Raw genomic sequence first — 13,179 nt, 5'->3', positions numbered from 1 at the left:
TAATACACATTAATACTCAAAGAAAACATAATATAGAGTACTATATAACAAAAAAATTTAACTCGTTCCTTCACGAAGCCTGTAACTTAAAAAACTTGAAGTGGCTCTCGTATCTTAATAAAAATTCGGATACGCACACGTATCTCTAGTTATGACTGTATCTTTGTTTCTAGCCTTTGTCGTTGTTGATTATCATTTCTTCAGACTGAAGGTTTTAATCTACTACAGCAAAACTATGCCGAACTTCCAAGCAAGAAGGAAATGTGGATAAACACTAATAATTGGGCAGTAGTGGGATGTGTAGCTCCTTGATTTGATATCTTTATTTTTTTCCTTTTCTAATTTATCGAGTCGAGTTGATCCTTAACTTCTTTTCTCATTGTTTGAATGCATTAAAATATAAAGAGAGAGAGAGAAAAAAGATTAACTTCAATCACCATTTGTAATCACTATAATACGACATCATAAATCCGATCAAATTCCACTCCCCATGCCTCTCGATTCTTTTGTATATTTTTAAATGCATATGTATTCCAATCAGTCATATTTATAACCACTCCGAGTGAGTGGTTCTTTTTGCTATAATCCATTCAATTTGTAGAGGGTTTAGTAGGGGTGTAGGGAAATGAACCTAATCTTTGAAATAAAGGGGAGAAACTGTTGCTTGTGTTGATTTTTTCAAAAAAAGGAGCTCTTATAGGTGTGTGTATTTGTACAATATGGACTGCATTTCATATTACAAGGGGGATACTAACTATATGACGTAAGGTTCACTAAAAATCATCAACCATTTATCAGAAAAATAATATCATCAGAGCATAATATAATTTAAACTTTGCATTTACAATAACTTTATCTAAATAGCTCTCTTTTAGCAATATATGTGGTATTATTTATGTGCTGAGTTAACACAAAACAATCTTGAACAAAAATTAAGAAAATGAGAATTTTTTTATATATCATATGTGTTTTGTACATACAGCCCATTAATTCATGGGATTATTTCAGTTATAGAATAGGTTTAGTATTTAAATGTGTTGGGTAAGTTGAGATACTCCAGAATGTTAGTTATGTATAGTTTAGATTCTTCATTTCATTTGTGAATCATATGGTATTATCATATATTATTAAATAAATCAATTTTTTTTTTTCATTGTGATGGTGAATTTTTGAAACTTTAAAATTTTCATTACCTTCAAAGGATGAATCATAACTATCTGTTGTTAGAAATGGAAAACAACAATTTTGTCAAAGAATACAAGTTTAATTCAGACAAGAAATGTCTAATTGTCCTAAATTTTCTAGGTTCAACTCAGTCTATCAAAAATCACTGAAGAACGGACCGAAACATAAGTCTGTCTTTGACCGGGTCTCAACATTAATTTTACTTGTTTTTAGAACCAACAAGAGGGACTGTACTAAACTGTACTTGACCTTGGTCTTCAGTCCTGCATAGAAAACCAACAAATTACTTCATAATATGTCATTCAGTAGTAGTTGGGGCCTCAATCAAAACAAGGCAATAGTGAAGGAAGGATAAAAAGGGATTAAGTCACAATCTGGAACTTGAAGCAATAAATAAAACATTTATAGCTAAAGAGAAAGCATTTACCTTTTTATGATGAAGAAACTTAAAAAAAAGAGAGAAAGGAAGTGTTGGATCTCGCCTCAAAACACTTACTTACTTATTTATTCCAACAGCCGCTAGGAGCTTTTTTGATAAAAAAAAAAATCCTCAACGATAACAAACTTTCTTATTGTATATAAACACACATACAAATATTAGAGTGCTCACTACTTTTAAAATGAAATAGGATTAAGGTACCCATTTAAGGCATGAACGTAGAATGTCAAAGATAAAAATGAATAACTTTTCCTTCCTCTATGTCTCACCCGGGCTATTTTGAATAATTTTTGTATAAGGTTTCAAAAATATATGGATTTTAGATATGTGTCGAACAAATTACCTTTACAGAACAATAACAGTCAACAAATCAAAAATTCAATTATAAGCTTTCAAAATGAGCCCCGAAAGAACTGAAACAAGATTAGTAGATAAAACTTTATGATATAATTGGTTATTTGGAGATTTATGTGCCCCTTTGACTTTGACTAAATTACTACATCAGATTAGTATAGTGAAATATTATTATCTTACATCGATATATTCTTGAAACTTCATACTAAAATTAGTCAAAATCTATAAAAATGCCCTGTTGGGGTTCTAGAAAGACCTATGTAGAGTAAAACCATACATAGAAAAAAGACACCTTCATACTATTTCAATTTTAAAACATTGACCACTCTAATATAAGCTATTGTACCCCTTTAGGAGGGGTACAATATATTTAGAGGAAACAGCAGGAGTCGAAGAGGTACCTATTTACGTTATAACTTATAACTATGTGTGTAGCGTGTACAATAATATTAGATCCAATATACAAAGAGAGGAAAATGGAGATTCAAGTTAGACTTCTTCCTCCTCCCCTTCATCATTCCCTTGAGCTTTTGATATGCAAATGTGTAAGCATACATACATACAGACAGACAGACAGAGACGGAATAGAATACATAAAATGGAACTTTACAATAATATTACTTCTAATATATATTTATACAAGAAGAAGAAGAAGGGATAATAAAATGAATACTATAAAAAGTAGTCGTGGAAATATATTTATTTATATCTCTATATGTTGTGCGTAGAGAAATGGAATCAAATCGATTCGAGGAGATGATAAAGCTGGGAGGTCTTTGTATTTGTAAGGATGAAAAGGAATAATCATAATATTAGACTGGAAGTACTCTAGAGAGAATTCACTGACGTCATAGAATTACCAAATAATTGAAGGCGACGCTATCTCGGGGACACATTCTTGATATTTTTACTACGCTAAACTACCAAATAGTCTTGATTAAACTTTATCAAATGGTTTTAAAAATAAATAAAAAGGACGACATATATTTGTATTATATACAAATAGAGCCCCTGATAAATAGTAATATTTTAATCCTAATGTTTTAGGCACTCTGGAAAAAATAATTTTGTATTTCTAGCCACCTTTACCCTACCCCCAAAATTAGTTTTTCTTATAAATTGTCATTTAGTCAAATTTTACTACAATTTTCTTTTCTTTGTTTTCGACATATTTATCAAGTATTTATTATGTCGATAATAGATTTAATACATTCCATGAACCAAGAAGGAATTTGCGTCCTCGCTAACAGAGGGGCTATGGAGGGGGTATGATCCATCACTTCTTTCCAATATTATAAAGCTGTTGCTTCATGTATAAAAGGGCTTTAGTGATCACGACATTCGCGATATTTTTTATGATTACTTTCAAAATAGATTAAAAATACCAGGCTAAAAGTGTTGAAGCTGAAATTTTCAGTGTAGAGAGGGGGGTTGAGGACAATTGTAATGATTTTCCCCACTAAAATACTCCTAACAATATGTGGTCATTAGAAAAGTTGGGCAAAAATTGAATTTTCTCATTTTCATAAATTAAAAAATAGCTTAAATTCTACGTTTTTTTTTGGATCGTTTCGGACGAGAAAATAGGATAATATGTGAAAAATATTTTATCCATTCAATAAAAAAAAAAATTGATTTATCTTTTAATATACTCAAATACGGATTTACAATGGGCTAATAATATAGTTTAATACATATTTAGGCTTTGTTATCAAATTAAATGGGTTGTAAGGAAAATATATTTTGATAGACATTAATATTGAAGTCTTTTTATTCATTGGCCATCTCAGGTTCTATTTTTTTTTAGTAGAGTAGTTATTGAAATGAAAGAAGGAATTGAAACTAAACAATCGTGTAATGAATGTCTTAAGAAATTCTTTTTGGTTCATCTATTTATTTTGTGTCTTTATGATAATCAGGAATAAATTAAGTCCTTTTAATTCTTTAAGATATTAATCAAACGATTTTCTTAATTCAATTTTCTCTTTAAGCTCATAACAACTTTATTAATAGAAAAAATAGTCTTTAGTTGGTTCAAAAACCAACAAACATTAAGCGTTTCGTTCCTTGGAATATTTAACAGTATTTAGTACTATGTTTACTTAACCCTAGAACACAAAAATAACTATTAAAACCATCAATAATTATTGATTGGGACTTATAAGCCCTATTTTAAAAATAAAGTTTTACTAACGTTAAGATTTGAATTTCTATTATTTGGTCTTGAGTGATTTTTTCGAAAGCGATCTGCACCGATAATTTGATTTTTAAAGTGTAAATAAATGTAATTTCATTTACAAAATAGTATTTTCTACCCTTAAGGTTTATTTTAGTAGCAATCTTTATTTAATTAAATTTTTTTTTAATGAAAAAATAATTTCAGAGACTACAAAAATTAATATGATAAATTCGATTTGAAATTCTATAAAGGATTATTACAAATTATCATTAATCCAATGAAGGCTGTAGATCATGGCTGTTAAGCTCAAGGTCCATAAAGTGATTTTATTTGATTACAAATATTATGTTTGATAATTACATTGAGGACAACTATATTAATAATATGGCTCTGGTCTAAATGAGATTCCCACTCTTCCTTTGTACCTTTCACGGGTTTCTTAACCCATTCCAAGTATTTGAATATAATAAATTATAAAATATAAAGTAAGAAAAACCCAAAACATTTCATTTTAATTTTCTTCAAGATTGATTTTGTGTTTACACATCACATGGATATATGAAGGTTTTTTCTACTGACAAATATTTATACGCAGAAGCCTTCGATTTCTATCATTCCTTTCTAAAATGTTTTCTCTAGGTATGAAATATATCTGAAGGGATTTTTTTTCTGACTGAATATCTTTCATAAAAATTCACACATATCTAAATGAAATCTTTTACCGTACATCACCCACGAAAAATATGTCTTTTTATTATTATTTTCATTATCAAATATCACAACTTTCATAACGCTCAAGTGATTTTTTTTCTTTATATACATATATACTCAAAATAAAAAACGTCTTTAAAGACTTTTGTTAGACACTTAATTAATCCGAGTTTAATGTCCTCTAACGAACGTACAAACAGCCATAAATGAACAAAAAAAAAAAAAAACTAAAAGATAATGAGTAGAGATACAAATAATTGTTCAGTTAACAGTTGTCCACTCTTGTTATGCGCTTTGTACTCGACGGAATCCCTTTCCACTCGGATGGGTTCTTATACTCTGCATTCCCCGCCACTATCTTATGATTTCTGTTGCTTCGTTTTGAACTTTAAAACAAAGAAAGATGAAAAGTGTTAATCACATATAATTAAATATTCATGTCTGTCTATTAACATTGTATCAGTCTCCAATAGGGGTTTTAATTTGGTCTCGTCTCGTACTGTCCCGAGAATGTTATTGGCAACTAAAAAATATCCCAAGCCTTTATGCACCCTTTGCAAGGTATAATTTACGCTTTGATTGCAGCAAATCTTTTAGCCAAGTGGCTTACAAAGACCGCATCATTTGCCCAATTTTTATCAACTAGGGTCGTGGAGTATACTTGAATATTACTTTATAACAAACTAGGCAAGCTGCATTATTTCACTCTTTTAGTTGAATTAACAACAACAATTAATTTTTTTTCCCCAAAAAATTTATTATCTAAAAAGTGAAGTTTGAATAAAATCAAATTTAAAAAAAAGCCTTAAAGAAAGTGGCCCAGGCCACGCTCACGTTAAAATGGTAGTGGTCTGATATATATATGATAATGATGTTTTGAGAAAAGTTTGTTTTATGGACGGCTTTTATGTCCAATTGGGAGCTGCGCTTAGGATTTAGAATGAGGCCATAGGAGACATCAAAATTTTGGGACTGATATATTCCTAATGTCTATTGTACAAATAATCATAATCAGTACCTAGCAAACAATTTCCAACAGCAGTTCCCAAACGTTCGAAGACTTTTTTCTCTGGGATTAATAAACCGTTTACTTGCAAAGAATCGTTTGGGTGTTCCTTGAAAATTAGTTTTGGGGTACAATAAGATCTCACAATGATTTTCCTCATCTTTGTGGGATAGATTGAGTCGTCTTGCAGTTCTCAGTCCACTTCCTCCTCTGCGTGATGGCAGAAACTTTGTTCTTAGACCAAAGCCCTTAGCTTTGAGAAGGGATCCCCTTTTAAACATCCAATTCTGATAGTAACTCTTACATTCTTGTAGTATTCCAATGAAATTTGCTGTAAAATAGAAGATTTCATAGTATTATACAACTTGGATATTATTTTATATCTTCATTTCCATCCACTCAAAGCTACAAAGTTACGTCATGTTTTTTTGGGTTTTTTTTTGCCAAAAAGTGAATTGGCGTACTCAAAACAATTGTGTATTTATGATATTTCATTGAATGATTTGAAATAACTTATGTATTTTCAAAAAGGTAAACAAGTTTCTGTTAAAACATGCAAAGTAATTTGCAATAAATATAACTAACTTTGAGTCCAGTCAATTTTTTAGTAGTACAAAATTTGGAATTGAAATGTCTTAATTTTTTCATTTTTGTTCATGTCACCCTCATCATTTTTTATAAACTGATGGGTACTTTTTTTTTTTGAAAATATGAAAAATAAATATTATTTTGTTTTGTTTGAAACTAGCATATAAATAGTGCAGGGCTGTAGGAATCGTAAGGCGCCACTCCCAAAAAATTTCAATCTATAACACTAAAACAGCCGTACATATTTTTTTTTATCCATCGGAGAAATAATATATCTAAATGGCAACTCAGTAAATTATATTACAATTGTACATCTTTAAAAGGTTTTAAACGTGTAATACATTAAAATAATTTAATAAATTGAAATATATTTTATTTCCTCATGTGAAATTTAAAAAAATAATAATAATAATTTATAGTGACTATGGAAAGGAACTTTATTCACTAAATAAAAATATCTATTTTTTTAGATAATTAAAAGGGATTTTTGAACTTGTCACCGACTAACTTAGGGTTGGATTCAAACTCCTCTTCGATGCAAAACAATTGATTGTAGTTAGATAAACGTTCAGATCTACAAGGTACTTCAGTCTTGATTTGAGCAGTGCTGAGACCACCAATGATATCAGCGATGAAACAATCCTCTATTTTACCGTATCTATGAGATACCATGTTACCCCAGCTGTTGTTTTTGGGAAGATTGTGGTCCTAAATAGATTCCGTGACTCAAACAATTTGATTTACTTTGACGAACATGCAGTTACAAGATTTCTTGTCAACAGCCATTTGAATACTTTAATTAATTAATGATAAGAGAAAAATTGTCAATGGAAGCTCTATTTGAAATGTACACTAGTTAAGGTTAAACAATGACATTGAAAATGGCAAAGTATCGAAAACAACACCTAGGCCGTTTTAATGTAAGTAATATTTTTTATAGGAATCCGTGCTTGTTCATACAAGTTAAGTCTTCATCTATAGATATTGCTCTCCTGATTGTGAACATATGTATATAAGTTGATAAAACTAAGCCATTACTCGGAAAATGAGGCCTTCTTAAATTATATTTGGATACTTTGTGACGTCATGGGCTTTTAAAACAAACGACCTGATATTTACTTATACATTTATACAGATCTCTTGGCAAAAGGATCCTTTTCTACTTTTCAAGCCATTTAAAATCACCGTGAATTTGCTTGTTCAAGGACCCTCTTGATTGTATCGTCATAGGCAAGATTATTTAATGGGGATTTGGTGATGAATAAAGGAAAGAGTTGAACCTGCGTTTAAATCTAACTTTTTCTAGTCCCAGTCAAGTCTAAGCCCTTCTGGTTTCAAGTCCATGAAAAATGATACAAGTACGACATCTTTATGTAATATATATAAATTTTTTATCTGTTCTAAATTACATATTCATAATATATATATTTTTGCATTCCGATCTTCGCAATAATTATGTTGTATAGATAAATCAGCATTATGCTTGTATTATATTATCGAAGGAAAGTGAATCATGGAGCAAAAGTTAATTGTACAAAACATTTAAACTCTTAATAGGCACGATGGTTTATCTATGTATTGTATACGCACTAACACACACACACATACATAACCAACCAAACTATGGTCAAAATGCAAAAAGATTATAATTTATGCCATAGGTTTTTTTATGTGCCTTTGACTTGTTGTAACTTTGTTCGTGTGGTTTTATAATCTTCATAAAATAACACAATGGTGTTATGGTATCATGGAATCTCTCTGCAATTATTTTTCCTTTGTTAGTGGGCTCTACAGTTAATTTAAGCTTCAAGTTTAAGAGATGATTAAAATCTCCCTGAGTTTACTTCTTCGTTTCCATTTTAATTATGTGTATTTACATTGAGCTCTTTCATTTTATATAGGCACTTTTTTTAAATAAAAATATCATTTAACCATGCTATTTCAAACACCAAAAGTGTACATATGTGCAACAAAAAAAAAAAATATATATCAAAAAATATGTTTGTTAAGTTGATTTAAACTAAATAAACTGATAATGAGCCAATCTCATCACTCCTTCAACAAAAATACTAAACAAAAAGTGGTGGCGAGCCAGTTAAAATAATAATGAAACAAAAAAAAATGCATTTAAATTATGTTCATGCATTTACACCCCTTCAATCGAAAAAGGACTAAGGATGGGATTGTCGTGAAGTGAAAAAAAAATATAACTGTAATGTTTCTTGGCAAAAATGGCATCCCTAATAATGACGCGAGACAAAAGATTAACATTGTACAATACAAAATTTTAAACCTATCAGAATTCAAGGTGATACATTTATTTTTACAATTGATATGTTGGTCACCTTTATCCTTATAGACTCCTTTACCTTTCAACTATTAAACTATTCTAAATCTAATAGTTGGGATATTTACATTTTAATGAGATATAACTCGAGTTAAAAAATCAAAGTTTAAAACCAGAGGTGATATCAACAGTCTATGGCAAAGGGTGTGAAGAAGTATCGAGAAGAAGTGAGAGGTGATAATTGAACATCTTTTCTATATAAAGTTGGATTTTAGTTTAGAGGACGAGAAGGAAGCACTCTCTCTAGAGCTGGTTCTATTTGGAACCCTGATAAAAGAAATAGAAATTGATAGCTATCAGAAAAACATTACTTGAGTGATGTTTTGGAATGATTTTGGAAAATGTACACCATTTATTCTTTTATTAGCTCTCGATTTTTCTTTTATTTTACTAAAATGATATGCTTATTTTATTTCACAAACTATCCTTCGTAAAAAGAAAGGAGAACTCACCTAAAATCAGTTTTTAGCTAGCCAATCACATCTTCTCAAATGTCTTTGTCTAATAGTCAGGAATTGATCACATCTTTACAACTAATTCGCGTTCGAATTCGACCATTAAAGGTTCAAAAAATGAATTAAGGGCACATCATTTAGCCATTTAATTACTCTTAAATTATTAAAGGTTTAGTAAAAAGTATTTTTACTGATAAAATATATACTACAATGTACAAATTCTAACTTTTGGTATCATATTTGACGCGGTACTAAAAGTTTTAAAATGGCAAACTTTGACACAAGAGTCAAGATAAAAATGGTATGTACCATGTCAAAAATGATCTAAGAGACCTCAAACTTTTCTGAAGTCAATTTTGTGATTGTTTTTAATAGAAACATTCTTTGTCTTTGGATGAATAAATTATTAACCCGGACACATGAAAGTCACATACAGTGTTAATTTTGTCTTGTTTTGTGACATTTAAACGATGAAATACTTTCTAATTTGTTTTTGTTACGTCATTGTCTTGTAGTCGTTTTAACAAAAAAATTGCTGACAGATACGTTTCGTCTTGTCATAGGTAAAAAATTATATTACTGGTCAAGTATGTTGTATGTGGAAACTCACTTTTACAGGGTGCGGCAAATACTTCCTTTTTCCAAAAGGCAATAAAACAAGTTTTAAAAAATCAAAAAGTTTTATTTTTGATTCATAAGGAGGGTAAACATTTAAACTTTTGTTCTACACAGTTTTAAAAATCATATCAGATATTTGACGTCCCCCATTGCCTACACACAGAACTTTTGTATTTTAATACCGGGTGGGTGGCTTTTGCATTTTTTAAAATTCCTTTTGAAATACTTTTCATTGATAATTTTTAAAATGATTGCTTTTTAACATATATATAAAACGTAATTGGTAACATATCTTGTATAACTAGTTGATTAGATAATTAGTAAATGGCGATTCCACAAGGGTCTTAAAGATGTTGGGTTTTCCAGAATTTAATCAGTTCCAATTAATTGATTTAAAAAAACTACACCATTTTAGCATTCTTGAATGATACCAGATCTGATAGAAAAAATTTAATTTCTCTAACATCATATCCCGCAGAGTTATTTGCGCTACAAGAATGTGGTAACTTTCCAATTATGACAATGAATTGAAAAAAATGTTTTTTTGTATATTAGAAATGGAAGTAATTAACAGATTTTCATAAATTCTACCAATAAAAACTCTGGAGTGAAATTGAAGTTTGATTAATTGATAAAATAATCTGTCGAATTGTATTTAGTAATATTTATTTTTTGAGGGAAAACCCGTGTTCTTCACTACTCCAACACATGATAGCAACTGATTGTATTTTCAAGACAATTTTAGAACCTTGCTTCTAGAATGAAACTCTTAGACTACTTCCACATTCCGGTTGTCACTCATTATAAAAAAAGGAAGTTATGTTGTTGCACCCTGTACGTATAATTTATAAGCCATAGCACATAGGATGAATGTTTTAAAAGTCTTAATAAAGGAACAGGAAGTGCTTAATCTCAAGAATTATGAATAAGAAGGACAAAACATTATAAACAAAGGCACACTCACGATGTTTGAAAATAGTTTGAAGGTTATTTTTGGCTGAGATATCGAGCAGTTTTTCGCAAAGACCCTCTAATTCACCATTGATATCTCGATGTACTCGTCTATGCAGACCATCATCCAAAGAGGCCTCCTTCACAACCTCTTCTCCTTTTGTTGCACCTGAAACTTTATCATAATTGTTATTAGTGATAATAAGAATAAAATGGCGTACTTGCAAAAATGAAAAATAATTTAATCTATTTTATTCTCTCTCTTGTTAGGGTAGAGGGGGGAAATCATATTACATTTTGATGAGATTTCATTTTTTTTTTACTTATTAAATTAACTTTTGTATATGCAAAAATGAAATATTAATAATAACATAAAAAAAAAAAAAAAAAACAACAACTGTTTACTTCGCCTCAAGAAAATTGTTTAAAACTAATACATACATAGAACATACAATATGCACTTAAGAAAAGAGTCTTTTTGTTATTATTTTTGGTTCACATATTAAACTTAAATTTAATCAATGTCATTAGAAGTTTTAGATTTTTTTGTTTTTGTCTTGCCTTAATGTTTAAATTTGAGCAAAGATCTACAACCTAAATGCTAGTGTTCAAACGTCATTGTTAAATTAATCTTGCTTCGTTACTTTTCATTTTTATACATTTTGTCCTGTTTTCTTCATATTTGATCTAGTCTTTATTTCGTCGTCGAGAAAAGAAAAGATTTGTTTGGGTCAGACTTTTTGTTTGGTGATTGTCATTCAAAAAAATAAAAATATTTTACGCACGCATTTTGCTGAGAATTGAATGTGAAGCGTAATCAAAATACTTGTACAACTAATAGATAATTATGCTAACAGTAAAAATGCTTAATATACATTCTAGCAAATAGCTAACATTTAAGTCTATCTACTTGTATATAGCCTATATGCCAAGGAAATGTTTGATGGGTGGGTATCAATGGAAGATTTAAACAAATATTAAGTGCCGGGGCATAAGAAAATTATGTCACGGTAATTGCCTAGCCACCCTCAAAACCTTGGTCTCATTGCCATGAACAAGACGAAATCAAATAAATTATTTTCTAAAATATTGTAAGATCAACTTTTCTTTCTTGTTCTCGATCTTTCAAAGTTTTGATTTTCGCTCTGAAAAGTTTAATTTATTTCTTGATTTTGTGTAAAGTGATCTAGAACAACAGACTGGACTTGGGCTCCCCCCCCCCTAGAATGTTTAAAATACTTCTAAAGTTATTAAAAAGCTGCATAAACAATATAAATTTTATTTAAAAAAAAAAAAAAAAAAAACTTTATCAAATTTATAGTTCTAATTTTGCAGCTGGATAAAATAAGCATTATGGTATAATTTACCTATAAGGGTACAGAGAACGAGGTACACTGATACTTCTAACTTGTAGTTCAGTTGCATTTTGAAAACTAACAACACTTACTATATTGCTCTAACAAGGGAATCCGGAAATATTTATCAATTCTCTACATATTGTCAAAGTACTTAGATAGTAAAACACATTTCTTACGTTACATATTGTGTGTGTATGAATATGACTTTATGAATCAACATTCATGTTTGATTCCTTCAAACTAGGGATAGGTTTCTGTCAAGTATTATTATTTTAAAATTGGGTAGATGCAGAAGTTAAAAGAATATCCACAAGTATAGAAAAATTGGCTAACGCAACTGAATGTGCGTGTGCACTAAAGCTTTAAAACAAAAATGCGAATCGAAGACCATGTAATCAATATTTGTACAAGGTAGTGTTCGTAATAACACTTTTTTTTCTGTCCACTAGAAATATTACTCCTTAACTTCTCCTTTTAAAATGTGTACTAACATGGCATTTTCTCTGTCACAAACAAGAAACATTTTAAATCACAGAACCTCTTTACTTTGAATGGGAGAGCTGTTGAAGTTTAAAGATTACAATATGCAATTTTTTTTTAGAATACATTTCGTGTTCACGCAGGATATATCTGGTAACCCACCTTAAGTTACTGTTGAGTAGGGATGGGATTTTTGGAGAGCACGATGCACAGGTGGGTGTGAGACGTAATATATATTAAGACCCTTGATAGCATTAGCTGCCTGTTACATGATTTTGGAGGGAGAAAATGGAATTACTGAGGAGAACCTTTAACATTTAAAAGGGATTTTTAAAGGAGAACAAAAATGAAGAATTTGGTGATTTTTTGTTGTTATCAATATTATGATGTCATTTTATTAAAACTGCTTTCCCATTTATTGATTGGTTACACATACTCTGATTAAACATTTGTCCTCCCACGAATAATTACCAGTAAAGTACCTATTATTGTGTGTGATATGCTTAAA

General features: G+C 29.8%; 1 protein-coding gene across 2 annotated transcripts; it reads right to left on the bottom strand.

Annotated features, from left to right (window-relative positions):
• Window positions 1-5,008: 5,008 nt before the first annotated feature.
• LOC121114984 (uncharacterized) lies at window positions 5,009-12,679 on the bottom strand. 2 transcript variants are annotated; one of them, XM_040709122.2, is made up of 4 exons: window positions 12,201-12,679; window positions 10,847-11,002; window positions 5,887-6,205; window positions 5,009-5,254 (listed from the first exon to the last, which is right to left on the bottom strand). In XM_040709122.2, the coding sequence occupies exons 1-4, from the start codon at window positions 12,256-12,258 to the stop codon at window positions 5,134-5,136; spliced, it is 654 nt and encodes a 217-aa protein (XP_040565056.1). In that variant the 5' UTR covers window positions 12,259-12,679; the 3' UTR covers window positions 5,009-5,133. The 2 variants fall into 2 exon arrangements, with proteins under 2 accessions (XP_040565056.1, XP_040565055.1); XM_040709121.2 differs by having other exon boundaries at window positions 10,847-11,008; window positions 12,201-12,357.
• Window positions 12,680-13,179: the final 500 nt, after the last annotated feature.

This window comes from Lepeophtheirus salmonis, chromosome 3, assembly GCF_016086655.4.
Source record: "Lepeophtheirus salmonis chromosome 3, UVic_Lsal_1.4, whole genome shotgun sequence".
NCBI classification, from domain to species: Eukaryota; Metazoa; Arthropoda; class Copepoda; order Siphonostomatoida; family Caligidae; genus Lepeophtheirus; species Lepeophtheirus salmonis.
Note: the sequence above shows the minus strand (reverse complement) of the source record. Positions and strands in the feature narration are given on the sequence as shown.

Excerpts from the sequence above, each read along its gene's own strand:
- LOC121114984 (XM_040709121.2), bottom strand. The coding sequence starts at position 12,258 with ATGCAACTGAACTACAAGTTAGAAGTATCAGTGTACCTCGTTCTCTGT. Across the intron at positions 11,009-12,200 it reads CGTTCTCTGTACCCTTATAG|TTTCAGGTGCAACAAAAGGA; the intron begins GTAAATTATACC and ends ATTATGATAAAG. Across the intron at positions 6,206-10,846 it reads TCAAACTATTTTCAAACATC|CAAATTTCATTGGAATACTA; the intron begins GTGAGTGTGCCT and ends TCTATTTTACAG.